Source organism: Toxorhynchites rutilus, chromosome 2 (assembly GCF_029784135.1).
Source record: "Toxorhynchites rutilus septentrionalis strain SRP chromosome 2, ASM2978413v1, whole genome shotgun sequence".
Classification (NCBI taxonomy): Eukaryota; Metazoa; Arthropoda; class Insecta; order Diptera; family Culicidae; genus Toxorhynchites; species Toxorhynchites rutilus.
The window spans coordinates 3,088,217-3,108,814 of NC_073745.1; the positions used below are offsets into that span (position 1 = coordinate 3,088,217).

General features: G+C 41.9%; 2 protein-coding genes across 2 annotated transcripts; both read left to right on the plus strand.

Moving 5' to 3' along the window:
• The first annotated feature begins 919 nt into the window (after window positions 1-919).
• Window positions 920-2,560, plus strand: LOC129764188 (uncharacterized). Its single transcript, XM_055763039.1, has 2 exons — window positions 920-1,527; window positions 1,597-2,560. Exons 1-2 carry the CDS (start codon window positions 920-922, stop codon window positions 2,558-2,560), a joined length of 1,572 nt encoding a protein of 523 aa, XP_055619014.1.
• A 196-nt stretch (window positions 2,561-2,756) lies between these two features.
• Window positions 2,757-4,901, plus strand: LOC129764190 (uncharacterized). The gene has a single exon (XM_055763043.1). It carries the CDS (start codon window positions 2,757-2,759, stop codon window positions 4,899-4,901), a length of 2,145 nt encoding a protein of 714 aa, XP_055619018.1.
• The last annotated feature ends 15,697 nt before the right edge of the window (window positions 4,902-20,598 follow it).

The following is a 20,598-nucleotide window of genomic DNA, read 5'->3' on the forward strand; positions in this document are numbered from 1 at the left end:
CAAAGTCAAAATTGGAAGAGCAACAATTGATCGCAGAGTAAAGAGATGTTCGAGACATAGAAATATTTGGACTAAAAAGGAAACATTGAATAAAAGAAAAGAAAATAAGTTGCGAGAGTCTGTTTGAGTGCAACAGCAAAGCTATTCCAATGACTTTGCGGTAAACTTATTAAAACATAGAATTGGGCCGCTAGTTCAGCTAAAATATATTGTTAATGAATCATCGCGTGCCCTTCAGGAGGTTGTGAATATCGTGCAAAGAAATCTTCGTGCTCTGGCATCGTTGAAACTGACACTCGAACCTCTCTCTGAAGCAATGATGATCCACGTGGTTGCTTCTCGCTTGGACAAAGAAACACACAAGGCTTTCGAATCTCATTTGGTCGGAACCAGTCTCGTGAAGTGGCAGGAAATGGTTGAATTCCTGCAGAACCGTTGTCGAATCCTGGAAAATTTGGAACTAGATCACAAATCATTTTCTCGTGGTGGTCATAAAGTAGTACCGAGTAAAGCAACACAAAAGGTACTTGACAGCTCCAGTCGTGAAGCTGAGAACAAAAAACGTTTTAGCTGCTTCCACTGTTCGGGAAATCACTATATTAATGAGTGTCGGGATTTCTTAGTCAAGCCATCAGCTCAGCGGTTCAATCGAGTGAAGGAGCTCAAACTGTGTGTGAATTGCTTCAGTAATCGTCACCTGGTTGTAAATTGCACTAGTGGTTCGTGTAAACAGTGCAACCAACGACACAATGCGTTGCTACATTTCGACCCCAAACCAAGCAGTGGTCCGTCAACAAGCTCTAGTGCTCGAGTGTTTGTTCCAAAACAATGTAACAAATCAATGCCAGATCCAAGCCGTGTTGAATTGTGTGCGATAACAAAACCAGTAGTATCGAATATCTCTCAAGTTCCAGTCTCGATGGAAGCGAACGGGCCAGAGCGGCTTCAGCTGCCGAACGAAAGTTTTACTACCCAAAAATCAAAACGAGTACAACTGATGTCTGTTACTAATCAAGCCTTGTTACATACTGCAGTTGTGTACATTCGTGGATCCAACGGTGAACTTCAGAAATGTCGTGCGGTTCTAGATTCCTGTGCTATGTCAACCTTCATGACAACTGCTTGTGCACGTAGATTGCGACTCAAAACATTCTCGTCCAACGTATCAGTTATTGGATTTGGTGGAACAGGAAAGAAAATTCTGGAAGCTACTGTAGCTCAAGTCAAATCGAAGTCGTCATACTTCAGTTCCTTTGCTGAATTTTTAGTGACCCCCAACATAACCAGTAAGCTACCACTACAGATGTTCGACATCGCAAATTGTAACATTCCGGAGTGGATAGATTCTGCTGACCCACAGTTCAATCAACCTGCTAAAATAGACATTCTCTTTGGCATACTTGAGTGGGACAAAATGGTTCTAAGCAAAACATACAAGGTTGGAGATGGGCTGCCTACTTTGAGACAAACTGTCTTTGGATGGGTGGCCGGCGGCCAAGTATCCCAACGCGGCAATTACCCAGTGTTGTAGGCATTACCAGTGACGAACGAGCTCGACGAACAGCTTTCGAAATTTTGGCATCTTGAAAATTACAGTTCTGAACAAGTTTGGTCGTCTGAAGAGTTAGCCGCTGAAGATCATTTCGTGTCCACTCATCGCCGCGACAAACATGGTCGTTACATCGTGTCATTGCCGTTTAAAAATCCAGACGTAGAATTGGGAGATTCCAGTCATATCGCACATCGTAGATTTCTAAGGCTCGAAGCTCGTCTCGTCAAAGATCAACAATTGTACAACGATTATAAAGAATTTATGCAGGAGTACATGGACATGGGCCATATGAAACGTGTTGGCACCTACAATCCAGCAGATCCCGTACCAGAAGCTTGCTATTTTATGCCCCATCATGCTGTCGTTCGGCCGGAAAGCAGTACAACGAAAGTAAGGATAGTTTTCGATGCCTCTGCGAAAACGAGTAATGGACAGTCGCTGAATGACCAGCTTATGGTAGGCCCAACTCTACAACCGCGTTTGATTGACACTCTGCTCTCGTTTCGAACCTACAAAGTGGCAGTTACGTGTGATGTTTCGAAAATGTTCCGTCAAATTATTGTTCGTGAAGATGATCGTCAATACCAACAAATTCTCTGGAGGAGTGCCATTAACGAGGAAATTGGTATTTACCAGCTTACTACTGTAACTTATGGAACTGCTTGCGCTCCATTTTTGGCTACACGTACACTTTTCCAAATTTGTGAGGACGAAAGCGAGAATTTCCCTCTAGCTGCTAAATTCGGGAAAGGTTGGTTCTATGTTGATGACGCATTGCTTGGAGCCGAAACAGAACAAGAGGTGCTTGAACTAAGAGAACAACTAATCGGAATGCTTGGAAAGGCTGGTTTTGATTTACATAAATGGTGCTCGAATCGAGTGAATGTGTTGGCTGGTCTTCCCACAGTCAAATTAGAACAAAAGGTTCTATTCAGCGAAGAAGGTCGAACCAAAAACCAAACCCGACCAAGACGTTTTCTCCTTTGCAGTATCGCCGAAAGCCTTTAGTGATGGAGTTCCGACCAAGCGAAAGGTTTTATCCGACCTTTCAAGGCTTTTTGACCCCCTTGGCCTCGCTGGTCCAGTTGTAATGACGGGAAAATTATTTATGCAGACCCTTTGGAAAATGGAACACAAGTGAGACGATGAGCTGGAGCCTGAATTGGCAGATTCGTGGAACGTGTATCGACATCAGCTTGAACAAATGAATTGTATCCGTATCGATCGCTGCGTACTTCCGTTGGCTAAAACAAACTGGATCCAGTTGATAGGATTCTGTGATGCGTCGCAGAAAGGCTATGGGGCCTGCCTATATGTTAGGTCAAGAAACGAGGAAGGTGAACTCTTTATACAATTGCTGTGTTCGAAATCACGTGTTGCACCTTCCAAAAATAATAGAACCACTATACCGCGCTTGGAATTATGTGGCGCCCTTATGCTCGCCCAACTAGTGGAACAAGTCAAAACATCGTTACCAATCAAATTCGATCAAATTAGGCTGTGGTTGGATTCTACAATTGTTTTGAGCTGGATCAATACGTGTCCCAGTAAACTTGAGATTTTTGTTTCGAATCGTGTTTCCAAAATTCGTAATGCCACCGATCCTGCCTGTTGGTCACATGTTAGCACCCAAGATAACCCTGCTGACCTGGTGTCGCGTGGGGTCATGCCATATGAGCTGGAAGGAGTCGATTTATGGTGGCGTGGACCATCATTCCTCAAAAAACCGGAAGATACCTGGTCAGAAGGCGTAAAATTAGTTCCCGAGGAGTTTGTCCCAGAGTTGATGGCCATTACCGCCATGCCTGTGGTGGTGGAAAGATTCCGGCTGTTCGACGACTGCAGCGAGTACTACATCATGGTCCGAGTTGTAGCACGCATTAAGCGTATGTTCCAGAATTATAATGCAAAATTTCGACGAAATGGAATATTTTCGGCTGAAGAAATTCGTCAAGCCAAGCTGGTACTCGTGCGTCTCGCCCAACGAGAATGTTTTCCGGAGGTTTTCAAAGAATTGAAGAATCAAGTAACGACAAGGAATCAATCACTGCGGACGCTTTCCCCATTTGTAGACAACAGAGGCGTCATCAGGGTTGGAGGTCGTCTATCAAAATCATGTTGCTCATTCGACACAAAGCACCAGATGATCTTGCCCGCGAGACACCCGCTTACTACTGCCGTTATTCGTGCTGTGCATAAGATCAATTTACACGCTGGTGTACACACGACTCTGTGTGCCATTCGAAGAGAATTCTGGATTATCCGTGGGAGAAGCACCGTCAAAAAAGAAATTCGAGATTGTATCATCTGTTTTCGTAGTGCACCTAAACTAATTAGCCAATACATGGGTGACCTGCCAGCTTGCCGCTTAGAAGGAGAGTACCCGTTTCTTCAAATTGGCATCGATTTCTGTGGGCCAGTTTTCGTGAAACAGCGAAATAAACGATCGACTGTGGAGCACAAGGCTTGGATCGCATTATTTATTTGTCTAGCCACAAAAGCGATTCATCTCGAGCTTGTTAGCGAGATGTCTACAGCAGCATTTTTGACCGCTTTCGATCGGTTTGTCAGTCGACGAGGCAAGCCAACAACCGTGTGGACGGACAACGGCACAAATTTTGTCGGGGCCGCAAATCTGTTTCGAGAATGGGAGAAATTTTTTAATCGCCAAGAAAACCAAAACGAGATTCAGCACTCCCAAGGTAACAGCATAGAATGGCGATTCAATCCACCAGAGGCATCACACTTCGGCGGTATATGGGAGGCTAATATTCGGCAGACTAAGGCGCTTCTCGTAAAGCAGACCGGAGGAGCAGCACTCAGTTTCGAAGAGATGTCGACTGTCCTGGCCCGTATAGAAGCTGTTCTCAATTCACGTCCTATAACACAACTGTCCGATGATCCCGAAGACCTGGAACCTCTAACGCCGGGTAATTTTTTGATTTTCAGACCGGTAACTGCTGTCGCTCGGCCCGAAGTCAAAGGTCGAAACCATCCAAGGTCACGTTTCGATCACATCACCGCCATCGTTCAGCATTTTTGGTCGCGATTTCAACTAGAGTATATATCTTCGCTACAGGAAAGATTCAAGTGGCACAAGAAAGTTGCTGTAAAAATTGGCCAGCTTGTACTAGTGAAGAAGGACAACATGCCAGTACAGAAGTGGCTGCTTGGTCGAATCACCGAAACATTTGCTGGTAAGGATGGAGTCGTTCGTGTCGTTAACATCAAAACTCAAAATGGAATCATGAAGCGAGCAGTTTCGAAATTGTGTTTCCTCCCAATCGATCCTGATCAAAGTTTAGAAAGCTGTACCTTTCAACGGGCGGAGGATGTTCGAGAAAATTAATTTCCATCGTTGATGGCAGTAACGAGCTACTCTACCTTGTGTCGATCAGCGTACGCAGATTAGTCTCGAAACAATAGTGTCGAAACAGCAGTGCCGAAACAACAGTATCAAAGCAACAGTGTCGAAACAACAGCGACGAAACAACAGTGACGAAACAATAGTACCGAATAGAACACAACCAGGCATCATCATCATCATCGCTACATTGTTAGGTGTCATCATCGTCGTCTTTGTCTCTGTATCGAATCCATTGGAAATTGTTAACCGCGGTGTATCGAAACAATAGATTTGAATGTCTTTGTAGATTAAGTATAGCTATAAATTGAACTGGCGCGCCAATAAATAAGTTAGTTGAATAATTTCATTCGAACCTTTTAGACCCTTTTAAACCGTTTCAGCATAATCCGAAAAATCGTGTCGAATTTTGAACAATGTGTGTATGCACTCTCAACAAGATGGCAGGAAAACCGACGTTATGGATTATTTCATCGAGTTTAATCTCGGATTTGAAGTTGTGTTACCTATATAATTTACAGCACCACTATCCGGAGTTATGTTGATCACTCGTTGGCAGAAGCAACACAGATTAATTGAAAATGTAAATAATCTGATATGGCGCTTTGGCCGTATGAATAATTTGCCATCTGGTGGAGCTTAAATTACAATATTCTCTCTTTCGTGTCCAATCACATATGGCAGTGTTTGTTCTCTGCGTTTGCATTTAGAGCGACCGATTCATGATTACTGCGAGTAATTCGTAGTGATATTTGAAGTAGCCCTTATTGACGGAACGGGTAGGTGAGCACATAAATGAGCGAAATAAATGTGTGGGAAAATGGGAATACATTTAATTTTCATAAATTGATGCCGGTTAAAAACTATGGGATAATGTATAGCATATCAAACAAATCTTAGGGACTTACCGTTCGATTGGTTTGCAAATTATCAAAATCCATTCGCAGCAAAAATAGTTACTAACATAAAAATTATTTCATAAAAACGTGGCATGTCGTCTTACTGAAAGACGTAGTCCTACGTCAAAATTGGCGAATATTGTCAACTCGCGTAAATTGGAGACTAAAGGACGATAATTGACCATAGATATCGTTGAATCTTATGATATTGTGAGTCTATGCAATAGATTATGTTTGCGGGATCCGCCTGATTAGCAAAACTCGTCAAATTAGGGCCGAAACACAAGCAGAAATGTGCGGAGAACTATTGAAAAATTATGTTAGAAGGTCGTCATGAGTGGTGCATATGGCCACAGAAATCAGAAACAACAACTGAAATCTAAATAACTATAAACATATTTTTTCGAAGTATTCGTTGGTTTTCCGAGTATGTGATGCTTTTTAGAGAACACTGAAACATGCTTCTAAAAGTATAGCCTATCGCTAGCCACTTTTTTCAATTTTAACCGGTTTCCCGGTTCTGAATTAAATATCCTGAGTATTTGTAATTTGGACAATACATTAGAATATAAATAGATTTCTTTGTTAACCTGAAGAACAGATACTAAACACTCACTCTTACTCTGGAATCCGATCGGATTAAAAATTCAATCGGATTTTATGACCTGATCGAACTCGTATTTGCTTTCTCTAATTCGTTCGATTCAAATCCGATCGAACAGTGCAAATGTTGTTGCCTTTGCGTCTAGGCACAAAAGTCGGAATGACTCGAAACGTCGAATAAATTGGGGAATTTGACGTCTGATTAAGTCTATTTATGCTATCGGATTACAGAATGTAAAATCTCAGAATTTTGCACAGAGTTCGACCGCTTGACCGCTAAATAGAGAAGAGCACCAACTAGACTTCTGTATCGTGAATCGCCAAACGGTTCGCTGTCATTTTCTGATTCAGTATATGTCTAATTTTCTTGTAGTGGATCGTATACATCCTGAATGAATCCTTTATCCTTGTCATCAAGCAGCAGAGGAGGCTGACGCATGTAATAATCCTCATCTACTATGTCATGCAAGTACGCAGTTTGGACGTCAAAATGTTGCAATTTCACCTTATTGTCACCGGCAACTGCCAGTTCCGACAATAAGCGTGTTCTTCAGATTGTTCATGCGTGAACCGACATGTAACATCAACGACAATTTTGTACCCAATGTTACATTGAGTCATTTGCCTGCTGGCTAGCCAAATAAAATTTGCAATGATTGATCATATGAACATATTTTTGTTCAGTAACCGTTTATATGGTCTGAAAGTTTCTGTCTTCCAAATGAAACTCAAGTTTGTTACGATACAAAATAATCTATACCGCTCACCAGCGAAAACCTATAAAAATAGAATAAAGCCAGTTATTTTTCATTGACCTTAAATTTACAGTGCCGAATTCGCGATTGTTATGGTAGGAAAATTGGATTAAGGCCACTGTGGCCCCGAGAATGTTATCAGTGTATTTTGTTTATTCTAATTGACAATTTTCGTATCATTGATATTTTATACTCCCTACGTTGCTTGTACATTTCCGTACCTATGCGTTCTTGCAGGCAAATATTAGGAATCTAAAACGACGTCGTCACGTGCATTCTGTCCATTTTTCGCCGATTCGGTACGCCGTTACAAATTAGTAACACATGTGCAATAAAACAATTACTCCCCATATAAGGGCTCTCTATGATCAAATAAACAAATAAAGTAAACCCTGATAAACATTGCCCCATTCATGACTGAAGCAGGAATAAACAATAAACGAGATCACGCGTAAGCCATGGCTTACGCTTTTTAGTAGACCGCAGCGATAGCCGCGGCTAGAATCCAATTCTCGAGATGCATTATCAAATGTCATCCCATAAAACTGGACTGTCAATTGACGTCATGCGACGATAGCTCTGAAATTGATGGCTGAGTAGTTGTTGTTTTTTTCGGCGCATGATCGTATACGTGGATTACATGGCGGTGCGGGTTTCGGCACCGCAGACGACACTCGTTGGGGTTTTATTACCGCGCGCTGGTTTTATGTCGGGCGATGGAACTGTGGATGGTGGAAAACGTGATCCATGCCGATAGTGAACTTCGAGTCTCAGAGACTTTTTTGAGTGAGGAATTCGCAATCTATTTTTGTATTCTAAATGATTTGCGCTGTGAATAGTAAGTAGTGAGTAACCACGGATAAAACCAGACGTTCTTGTCTTTTCATGAGATGGTAACAACATTCTTGCGCTTTCCGCAATCTCTCGGTCAATGAAGACTAGCTGCAGACCTTTATGTCACTTTCGACCATACTGCTCACAAAATACTGCTACCAAGGCTGAACAAACTCGGGATCACCTTTAGATTTATGGTTCGATTACGTATCTAATAGATCGTCGACTTATGTGTTTCTGAAGAGATCTAGAATGTAATTTCTTTTCGTAGTTCGTTTACATTGTCTTCTCGTTTCATCCTCGCCTAACTTTGACTGCCATTCGAACATAAGAAACACCTACTGCTGGTCATAATGCACAGCGCTAAAGTGTGCGCGGCAACTCTCAGCTGAGACAATGATACCCCATTCCCATATTCATATTAAGAACAGTCCCCCAAAATGTCAAGCTCAGGTGAATCGCAAGTATTCGATCGAATGGTACTTAAAGTGGAACTAAATTAAACAATATAAATAAACAATGATTGGCCGGCTCCGTGAAGCACGTGATTTACCAAATTGGGAAATGAACGTTCGAGCAATCGAACATTGGCCATAATGATTTTTTTTCTTCCTGTATGAAGTTCAGATAATTTTGTTTTTGACGTAGGACTACGTCTTTCATTTCTATACCGGGGTGTCAAATCAAAGTTTCAAAAACGAAAGCGTTACGCCGGAGATCGAGATTTTGAGCGTTAATAGCTCCTAAACAACCGAACGAAATGGTATGATGAACACTTCATGCGAAAGATAAAATGTCTACGCGTTATATACTTGTTACTATTTCATCCAAAAACTTGTTGCCTTAAAATTGCTTTCAAAACAGGCTGTTGAAATCACCAATCGGTATACCGTTCCGAATCATATTTCGGACGCTTAAGGCATATGATGCAGAAAACAGATCTATACTTTATGCACAGGTATTATTTGGTAGATATTTTCAATAAATTAGTTCAATATGCTTTCAAGCTTTCTATTTTGGTACCTATTTGATTGAAAACATAATAAAATCATCGAATAAAATGCTTTTCAAATGGAGCGAATAAACTTCGGACACTAAATAAAATTTCGGACAGATTGAATTCAAATTACGGACACTTTATTTTGTAATTTTTTGGACGAAAATTACATTACACTTGGTTATATGTTATAGTCAACTGCGAAATACTTACCAAGCAACCACAGTAAACTGTTAACGATGATGAGAACTTTCTTTTTTTTTTTTTTAAGTATCAACAGATTACATTCAAACCAACAGATACAACTTACTTAAACTATCTTATACATAACACTAACATTATCACATTATTACAAACAAGTTATACATTCAATAGTCATGGTGATAAAATATTGTAAAACATAAACTTAAGACTAGCACGAGAATGATTAAAGTCAAATATATGATAACATTTGTTGAATATTTTACACATGCTGGTCAGAGGTTCATTTGCACCATAGTTTGTACGAGATGCCGGAATATTCAGAAACGGGTGGGAACGTAAATTTATTCGTCTTATGTGTATATTTAACTGTTGGAGAAGTGCAACGCAGTCTATATCTGACCGTAATAGATCAGCAATAAACATTGCCTTAGACAGGTCTCGACGCACATTTAGAAGTTGCAGGCTCAACAAATTACATCGACTTTCGTAACTTGGCAGGTTAACGGGATCCCTCCAGGGTAGTTTTCGAAGAGCAAAGCGTACAAATCTTCTCTGTATGGACTCAATACGATTGACTGCATTATTGTAGAACGGCGCCCAAATTACTGAACAGTATTCTAAAGTTGAGCGGACTATTGAACAGTACAAGGTTTTCAAACATGCAATGTCTTTGAAATCCTTTGCATAGCGAAAGATAAATCCAAGCAGAGAAGATGCTTTGCTGGCGACATATGACACATGCTGTTTAAAGGTGAGATGAGAGTCAAGCATTACTCCCAAATCCTTCACAATAGACTCTCGGTTTAGTGACTGCCCACGAAGAGAGATGGGTGATTTCTTCCTACAGAAACTGATGACAGAGCATTTCGAAGCATTCAGTATCATCATATTGTTTTGACACCACTCAGCAAATATGTCCAACTGTTGTTGAAGGAAAACTGCGTCAGTACGATCGTTTATGACAAAGTACAGCTTGAAATCATCCGCATAAGACAGCTTCTGGCATTTGATTGAGAAGTGAATGTCATTCAAATACAGCAGAAATACGAATGGACCGAGATGGCTGCCTTGTGGTACACCAGATGACACAGGAAAAGATTGAGAAACATGATCACCTATTTTGACGGACATTTGACGACCCGTGAGATAAGATCGAAGCCAGTTGAGGAGTGCACCATGGAAGCCAAGCCGCTCTAGTTTGGCAACAGCAATCTTATGGTTGATTTTGTCAAACGCAGCCGAGAAGTCAGTATAGACAGCATCAACCTGTTTCCCGTTATCAAGCTCGCGGATTATAAATGATGTGTATTGCACTAGATTTGTTGATGTTGATCTTTTCTTCATGAATCCATGTTGTTCAGCAGCTATATAACTGGAACAACTGTGTTTAACGTAGTCTAGGACGATTAACTCGAAAAGTTTGGACACAGCACACAATGCGGCAATGCCTCGATAGTTCGTAACAGAATGCTTGTCGCCTTTCTTAAAAACAGGAAAAATGAAAGAATCCTTCCAACCGTTAGGGAAAATTCCAGATTTTAATGAGAGGTTGAATATGGCTGCAAGTGGTGTACTCAGGACGTCTATACAGTATTTAATCACCAAGGCGGGGATTCCATCAGGACCAATGCAGGTGGAGTTTTTCAAACGAAGACCAGCTTTACGGACGTCATCTATCGATAAATGTGGAAGGGGTTCAATGGCTAAGTGCATGGGAACTTCTCTTGCAGCATTTGAAACGAGTTCATCAGAAACCACTTCGCTAACGAAAACACTGCGAAAATGTGCCATGAACAAATCGGCGATTCCATCAACGGTAGACATTTCCCGATCTCCATTGGACATCGTGGAAGGAAGGCCGGATTCCTTACGTTGATCTTTCACGTGATTCCAGAAACTTTTGGGATTAGATCTAAGCTTATGTTGAAGACGATACTGATGATTGCGATAGAGATGTTTGTTGAGCGCCTTATACTGTTTGTTGATTCGTATGTATTTCTTTCTCGATTCTTCTGTTCGCAGTTTGCAAAACTTCTTCAGAGCAGCCCGCTTAGAGGTTTTTAGGCGCTTCAAACGATGACTGGACCATGGAGGGTGAATTAGTGAGAGCGAAATTTTCTTTGGTACGAACTGGTCGATTGCGTAACCAACTATACTTGTAAATATATTCGATGCAACATTCACGTCACAACCTCGCATTTCTTCATCCCATTTAATGTTGTCGAGAAAAGCGATCATTCTAACGAAGTCAGCTTTCCAAAAGTCGTATGAGATGCTTCCTGTGGCGTTTCGGTAAGGAAAAGCCTGGCACAATTTTAGCGATACTTGTAGAGGTGGGTGGTGGATGCAATGTTTCACTAGTGGCTCAGGTGCCTCAAAAATTGAGCAGTTGGAAATTAGCTCCTGACTGAGAAAACATAGATCGAGCAGTCTATGATTCGCATTGGATACACTATTCAGTTGACGGAACCCTGCAGTACTATAACTATCCAGAAGGGCAGCCGCTAAAGGTCCAATGTTTGAGCAACTGGATTGAGTATAGAGGTATCCGGCATCGTTTACACACCATTTGAGTGAAGATAGATTGAAATCACCAATAACAAGAATGTCGTCGTTTGTACTCATCTTCGATACAATCCAGAAGAGAGATTATGTGTTGATTTATCAATTCAGAATCTCTTACTCGGTCGGGAGGCAGATATACTACACAGATGAATACAGATTTTGATTGTAGAGTGAAGGACATCCACAGTTGTTCAACACCAGTGCAATTCGGTGGATGGAGCTGTCGAGATTGAAAAGTTGACCGAATGGCAAGTAAAACTCCACCACCATTACTTTTGGGGCTCGTGTCTCGTGACCGATCAGTGCGATATACTGTGAACTCCGTGCTGAATATTTGCCTAGAGAGTGTGCTGCTTTTTAACCATGTCTCCGTGAATGCATAGATGTCGTAACAGGCGTCTGAACAAGCCAATCTGTATTGAGCCACTGACGTGTTGATGCCTCCAACATTCTGGTAATAGATGAGTACGTTATCTTCCAGTAGTGTGTTATAGTTACACGGGACACGGTCGCTGTAACGCGAAGATCCATTATGTGGAGAACAAGATGAAAACAATGGATACTTTCCTGATATTACAGGCTGGACGACTCTTCCACCAGACCCAAGCACAGGCCTGGGACGACTGTTGAACGCAGGCAGGAAATGCTCGACTGTGCTGGGGGGCTCAGAGTCTCCCATAATACTGAACGGTTTGCGTCCCAGGTGATGAAGACTATCAGAGTTGGAGAAGCTGCGATGTGAAGGATTTTCAACGTATGAAATGTTCGTATTTAGAGTGTACTTGCCAGAGGGGGTAGCACGGAAGACCCCGTCTCCAGAACTGAACACAGAGCCAGGACGACTAGGACACTGCTGGTTAGACTCAGGATGCAGCACGACTGTGTCAGACGGAGAGGAGTCTTCCATAGTGCTTATTTCTGTGCGTCCTGTGATGCGATGATCTAAGTTGCAGTTAGGTGACGGATGGATGATCCGTTTTTTTGGTTAGGCTCAAACATACGTACGGTTACCCCATCAGGCCAGTACCATGAGTCACCAACAATTTCAGATACGGCTTTTGATATGACAACTTTGAAGGATACGAAAGAGAGATCTTCTAGACTCTTCCCTCGCGGTACTAGCTTGGTGATTTTTAATAAAGATGAGTCAATGTTAACAATATCATGAATATGCTTCTTCAAGTCGTTTTCGTTCTGTTCCGGTGCGAAGGGGGTAACATAGAAAGACACCATATCGCTGTCAGCTTGATCCTTTTTTGCCACTTTCAGGAATGCGGTGTTGGGCCTTGTAGTGCATCCCGTCTTAACACGCGATGCAGCATCAGAGTCGATGCGAGACCGATTACCTGCATCTTGGGTGGTAATATTATCGACAATAGTCGAACGATTCAGAGTTTGTGTTGGAGTGGATTGGCACGAAAGGTTATTACGTGGTGGAATGCTGCTCGTGGGACGGGATATATTGGTGGTTTGAAATGGTAATATCCGCACCCGCTTGTTGGGACCAACTACAAACTTTTCTGTTGGTCGTGCAATTGTGCCGTTGATTTCATCAATAACCTCGAAGAACGATGTATCGCAACAGGACCTTGTATTATTTGTGCGATCATCTAAAGTCTCATCTAGAGTAAGGCGATTCAGGTCATGCAAAAACGTTGATTGATGTGTTGGTTTATTTTGTTGATTTTGTTGCTGTTTTCCATAAATTATTGAGTTAATTTTTCGAAGATTTTCTCCGTAGACTCCTAGACGAGTATCCATTGAATCAGTTCGAATCATTAGCTCACGTAGAGCTTTCATGATGGTTTTTTCTCGGTCGTAGACGGCTGGCTAAAAATTCAAGCGACAAACATTGCAGAACCAGAACAGCCCAACACTGGCAGTCCAAGATGAATATTGGACCTTAGTAAGTCCTACGCAAGTATGATGAAATGCCGTACCGCATGTTCCGCTGCAGGTTATTGCCCTACCTGAGTTCAGCGGTCTCGTGCAAACATTGCAGGTATCCATTTTGTTGTGGTAACAGTTTGTAGCAATTCGGTTCAATTCACCACTATACGACGGTAGTTGATAACGCCCAGATGTAGGCAGTATGTTCAACGAGTTTGCGATTGATTCTGTTGAGTGATGCTGATGTACATAAACAATGCGAACGCAAATGAATAGCGTAGACAGAAACAATTACAGAGGACTTTTAAAATCCACAAAATGTTCCATACAAGTCACTTTAATGTCCACTAACACTGGTAATGGGAACATTAACCACAGGATATACGGCAAAACATATATGAACAATTTACAGTGCGGAAAACACACAGTAGACGGTTATAAATAAAACGTAAACAAAACAAAACACAGCAGTTCTACTTCGACAATGATGCGATTGAATCTAATACGAACTGATGAAACACGGGAGAAATTGAAACTCTCTAATTAGGGATTTCCTTTCTCAGGGTCGTTTAATCTGCTTCCGGTCACTCGCAAACAGCTGTTCCTCCAGCAAAAAGGAGCAGTGTCGGTTTTATCCTTCTCCACAAAACCAACGCATTCCTTTGAAGCCACCAACTACTCCCACAATCAACTATCTCTCAAAGGTTGAGCAATGCTAGCCAACTCCGCCGACCAATCGAGGACGAGGGCTGGCGACTCCTTTCGAGTCCGAAAAAACGGGAATTTCCAAAACCGCAATAGAGGAGATAAATGTAATTTTGTTACAATTTTCTTCTTTAATTCCTTCCTTTTAAATCTACTCTTTAATTTTCTTCTGACCCTATCCTATTTTCCCTACCTTTTTCCTCTGTCCTAATTGTGACGTCACAAAATTTTACGCTTTTATACTTGCAGTACTTTTCGTGTTTTTTATCTCTTCTTTCTCCGTCGTTTAACCGGATAAAATCCCCGCTGTAACCTCCAAGCGTGAATATGGCTCTTCTGGTTCCGGTATCTTTACTCGACGTCGACTATCAAATGGCGGAAATTGCAGTCGAACGTCCCTTATCTCAATGGCGGGTACCACACGTCTCGGCGGAGAAAAAGATGAACTATAAAAAAAAGGCCCGCTGAACGGACCTGTCCAGCGCATTATTTCTTAGTCTTGATTCTCGCCAATACACTACTTTACCTTTTTTCTCTCTTCCGGTTCTCTTCTTCTTTTTAGCTCTTATCTTTTCTCTTATAATTTCTATAAATTAAATATTAAATTACTAATAATTCATTCCTTTTCAATTTCCCACTAACCTTTTAATTCTTATAACAATCTTTTTCTATCTTCTCTATTTGCTCTCGATGCACTCTGGCACTATTAAAATTCACTTGTTCCGGCGCGCACTTCCTACTTCCTTGATGGTGGAAAGTCGTTAGCCGGCACCACTCTTTACCGAGCTTTTCTTTTCTTTTTTTGCTTTTGTGTGAGTTCATTTATGTTTTGCCTAGTTGGCAGCTCTGTTGAATGACAGATGGTCCCATGAAGCGTATTTCGCGGTGGGCGTCTTTACCCAGGGCTCACATCGTTCACTATTGGGCCAACTGTTCACAAGCAACAGGCGGTGGGTATTTATGGCGATTTTATTGAAACATTATGTTGGGATCTATTATTTGGGTAGAGCCCAAATTAATGCTTGGAACCAACGGTTACAAAATTTAAATATTTATGAACGGGTAAATTCTACGTGCTCACGCTAAGGAAACGTCAAACACAAACGGTAATGAGTGGTGCTGTTGAATTTTTTCCTACTATGTGATAATTCAAATGTTATTCTCAAATGAAGTGATAGTGAAACCAAGGGATCACTCTAAAAAGCAATTGTGATATTAAATTTATAGTTATATCATCAGTGCATGAAGCATTTCAAGATATTAGATCAAAGTGTCCGAAATATGATTCAGAACGGTATAAGCGAGCGCCGCTCGGAAATCCACTCAGTTATAATTGAACAGCGATTGGAGCATGTTGTCACTGTTGTGGTGAAGCTAACTTCGATTATCACGAAAGCGCTGATGAACGGTGTCACCAAGATCCTGTTTGTGCACCTTAGGCCAGAAGGGAATCCATCAGAGTGATGCCACAAACGGTTCCGCTTGAGACATCGGAGCAGCCACCACACATACACATACAGGCGCGAAACTATTTTCGTTTTGTTGCCATCCAGCATCGAGAAAATTCCGGAAAGATGTCATCGTTGCTTAAAAATAATCTACCAGTTCCCCTTGGAATTGAAAAATACATTCATGCGAAAGAGTTTATTTTAATGTTTTCTTTCCATATAACACTGCAACCAAATACATTTGGTTTTGTGATTTTTCAATCAAGTGCAATGAACAGGTGGTTATCGGATTAGCATTAACCACTGGTGGGCTTCGAGTATTGAGGAGAATCTGGAAAGATGTTTTTTTTTCATCCAAAATATAAATATTTTTATTAAGTTCAATATTTTCGACAATGTTTGCTTACAACTATGTTAGTAATATGTAACCGATTACTCGCGGTTGGCTCGAGGTTAGTATTACAAGTGTTTTCGTAATTGGGATGTTGCTGTCTCCAATGCTCTGTACGTGTGCCCGACACGGGATACTTCCTATTGGGATGCAGCTGATTATTAATCAGCAACGCCCCTAGTCTGTACCCCATATCTAGCGTGGTGCGTCTTCCTCGAGGAATCCAGGATAGAATGGTCACTAGCCGGCGCAATCATCAGCTCGTGTAGAGTTGTCATGAGCGGTACAACCTTTGGCTCTTGTTGAATCATCAGTGGACTGCACAACCTTCGGCCCGTGTATCTGTAAAGAGTGTGTGTATGTATTGCCGCCACTAAGTAAAAGTTTATAGAACGAATAACGGGTGTTAAATAAAAAATGAGAATTTTTTCAATCAAATATAAAATTTTTTTTTGTTCATCGATTTCAGTATTTTTTATTAATAACATAATGTATTTTCTTCAAAAAAATGTCAGTGAAGGTTTGAGTAAGGGCCGTGGTCTGCTGTTCGACGCAACTTTGTCGCGACGCTCTCACAAGAACGTTGTACGGCACTTACGTCCATTTTCCGGATACAATTCCGGATTCTTGTAGTCAGTTGCTTCGTGTCCTTGGCCCTCCAATTGTTTTTATACACTAGGGCACTGAGTGAGCCAAAGAAATCCTCTATTGGGCGGCACTGGGGCAAGTTTGTTGGGTTACGATCTTTCGGCACGAACGGTATCTTTTTCTCCTCAAGATACGCCAGCGTCTTCTTGGCGTAATGGGAAGACGTCTTGTCCGGCCAGAAGACGTACTTCCCATCCGCGTGATGCTCGTTCAGGAACGGCAGCAGGATTTTATCGAGGTACTCTTCTCGATAGATTTGTTGGTTGATTGCCAGACCGCTCGGCTTAATCCAAGGCTTTGAAATGCCCCGGTCGGAAATGGCGATGTACAACATAACCTTTTTTTCAAACTTGTGATTGAACTTGTATTTCACTTCAGGCGGTGTGGATGACTTATCGCTGGAGTAGTAATTATCATTTCCTGGAATATGTGTTTTGAACAGCGGAAAATAGCTTTCGTCGTCCAGAACGAAAGATGTCCTGCGGTATTTTTTGGTCATCCACCGACACTGTGATTTAACCGTCTCAATCTGCTCCTCCGTGTACTCCGGCGACCTCGTTTTCTTCCTGCAGACGATTCCTTCCATCTTGAGGGTCCGATGGATCAATACGTGGGAGCAGCCATATTTCCGACCGGCATCACGCAGGCTGGTTGAGTCCTTGTTGTCAAACAGCTTCTTTAACGATGTCTTCCTCTGCTTCGTCATTATCGTCACCGGACGACCACTTCCGACCTTCCGCTCTATGTTCAGGGAACCCAGAATACGATATACCGTACTGACAGGTACATTTTCTTCCTTAAAATGTGCCACCGTGAACTTTTTTCCTTGCTGGAAATGCGTTTCGTAGAACCGTACAATGCCGTTCGCGGAGCACGTGCTGTTTCGACGCCATCTTTGCTTTGACTAAATTCAAACTAGCAAAACCAAACACGCCTACTGTTTCTAGGGAGCCCAAAGAGCTTGGAGAAAGGAAATTTTACGCTTTTTATTTGAGTTACTGAAATGTATTGAAAAATTTCTCATTTTTTATTTAACACCCGTTAGGAGGGATATGAAACAGGGACACAACGAAGGAAATATCATTAAACGTTAACATCGGCGTTTCTGAGGAACAGGTATAGATGGAGCAGAAGATCAGGATCACGGCTACCTAAGATAACCCGGACGAACATGCGCTGCCAACTTACGAGCGTGTACTGATGAAGAATGTGGAAAAATTCATTATTATGTTTTCTATCCATATAATACTGCGACCAAATACATTTGGTTTTGTGATCAATCAAGTGCGATCAACGTAAGACCACGTCTTTCGGCAATTTATTAGAGGTGCAATGAATCTTAAGAAGGAATTCCTGCTCTACGCGCACCGGCAAACGATGTTTACTCAATAATTTCTCAAACGAGAAATGGGTGTTGTGAGAAAGGATGAGCGAACGCAAAAATTATGTAGACTGATTTGATGCAACAGGTATTTTGTCTGGTTCCCGGAATAAATCGCCACAGAAAACGACTGCAACAGAAACCACCGCTTATAAAATGTGTAGTAGGCTATAAATATTGTGGCGCGGTATTGTATTTCAAAACAAGAATTAACCGGGCAAACGTATCGCCCCAGGCAAACGTAACGCCCCGGGCAGACGTATACCGTCCGACGCTCGCTAGAGCTCGGTCGGACATTGCTAAAGGATCGTATCCTATGTTTCAAACTAACCGGGCAATCAGTGGATCCCAGGTTTGCGTGCGAGACACCGCCGCTTCCGACGGCGGGTCGGCGGTGGACTCGGATTGCGTCATCTTGGCGGCATGGGCCGCCTCGATTCCTTATCCTCGCCAAATGGGGACTTCGTCCCCATTACATTGTCCTCAGAATAAATTTCGAAAAACGAGAACAAGAGAATAAATTTATAATAGAAATGTGAGGCACATGATGTTTTTCCCGCGCCAAATATTTCTAGCCTACTACACTTTTTCTAAGCGGTTGTTTCTGTTGCAGTTGTTTACTGTGGCGATTTATTCCGGTCACCATTTTGTCTATTGGAAATGGAATACAAATCATTTAGTAGGATTCGACCGAATACTCGCGGTTTACTCGAGGTTAAAAGGGCAACAATTTTTGTGGGACAGGACAGGTTAGGGATTAGGATAACGAGTATCGTTGTCTCAACAGACGGTTTCCACACGTACTGTAGCATTGTGCATAATGACCAGGGATATCATCTGGTGTTCGACTAGCTGTCGAGGGTCGGCGACGGTGAGATGAGGGGACAAGACAAACAAACTAATAACGAAAAAGAAAAACACAAAAGCATTAAATTTTTATACTAGACCGAGAATACAAATCATATTACAATACAAGCAATGTATTATGTATTATACAACTTTTGTGTGATTGCTTCTTTTGCTGAATATTGTGACTCCAATGTAACGCTCTCGTTTTCGAAGTTCCCCAAATATTCATTTATTCATTCATTCAGAATTGATTCAGATGTAAATCAAAACAAATGATCACTAAATCAACGATAGTCCTACGTCACCCTTGCGGTTATACCACAGATATAACCCACTTCCTGTTTTTTTTGTATTTTATTATGTTTTGTTGCTGAAATTGGAAACACCTCTGCACATTTTTGTTTTGAACTGAATTTATTACCCAATAAAGTCATACAAAATCAATTAAGTTGGTGAAAACTGATAGCTAACAAAATAAGCTATCATGACAAATTATCGAGTTTCCGAACGGCTGGCTGTTAGTGGGTTAATACGTACATCGAAAAAATTTTTTTTATATTTATGTAAAAAAGTGTGATACCTAAAATAAATTTTCCCGTGTCAAAGCAACCACAAGATGCATACAGGGTGTGTCACATCAAATTGCATCACGGAAAAAACGCTGTAGAAATTTAATTTTTAGGAATTATATCTTCAGCTTTCGCTTATAATCAGATAAGAGTGTATAGATCACGTTGGCCATGCTTCACTGTCAATTTTTCGTAAATTTGAAAAAAATGTCGTCGAACGAAAAAGAGCGTCGTGAATTAATCCTGTGCACTCATTTCGAGAATCCGGAGTTGTCACATCGGGACATCGGTAAGATGCTGGGAATCGTCCAATCCACGGTCAGCAGAGTACTAAAACGATACTTCGAGAACCTAACCATCGACCGGAAGGTGAAGAACGGCAAAAATGGATGCTCCGTCAGTGAAAAAGATCACAAGCGCGTAGTTAAGCAGTTTAGACGTGATCCGAGAAGTTCGGTCCGGGATGTCGCCAATAAGCTGAATTTGTCAAGTTCATTCGTCCAGCGGACCAAGCAGCGGGAGGGCCTGCGTACATACAAGGTTCAGAAGGCTCCTAACCGCGACGAAAGGCAAAACATGGTGGGGAAGACGCGAGCCCGGAAGCTGTACACCGAAATGCTGACGAAGCCGCATTGCCTGGTAATGGACGACGAAACCTACGTCAAAGCGGACTTTCGTCAGCTGCCGGGTCTGTTATTCTTCTCCGCAGAGGACAAATTCAGCGTTCCGGAGGAGATTCGCAAGCAGAAACTATCCAAGTTTGCCAAAAAGCACATGGTGTGGCAAGCGATCTGCTCTTGCGGAAAGCGAAGCGACCCCTTCGTGATGACCGGCACGGTAAACGGGCAGGTTTACCTTAAGGAGTGCCTACACAAGCGATTACTACCACTATTGAAGCAGCACGAGGGCCCGACCATCTTCTGGCCGGATCTCGCTTCGTGCCA

Coding starts and splice junctions, on each gene's coding strand:
- LOC129764188 (XM_055763039.1), top strand. CDS start 920: ATGGAAGCGAACGGGCCAGAGCGGCTTCAGCTGCCGAACGAAAGTTTT. Junction 1,528..1,596: donor CGCGGCAATTACCCAGTGTT/GTAGGCATTACC, acceptor TGAAAATTACAG/TTCTGAACAAGTTTGGTCGT.
- LOC129764190 (XM_055763043.1), top strand. CDS start 2,757: ATGAATTGTATCCGTATCGATCGCTGCGTACTTCCGTTGGCTAAAACA.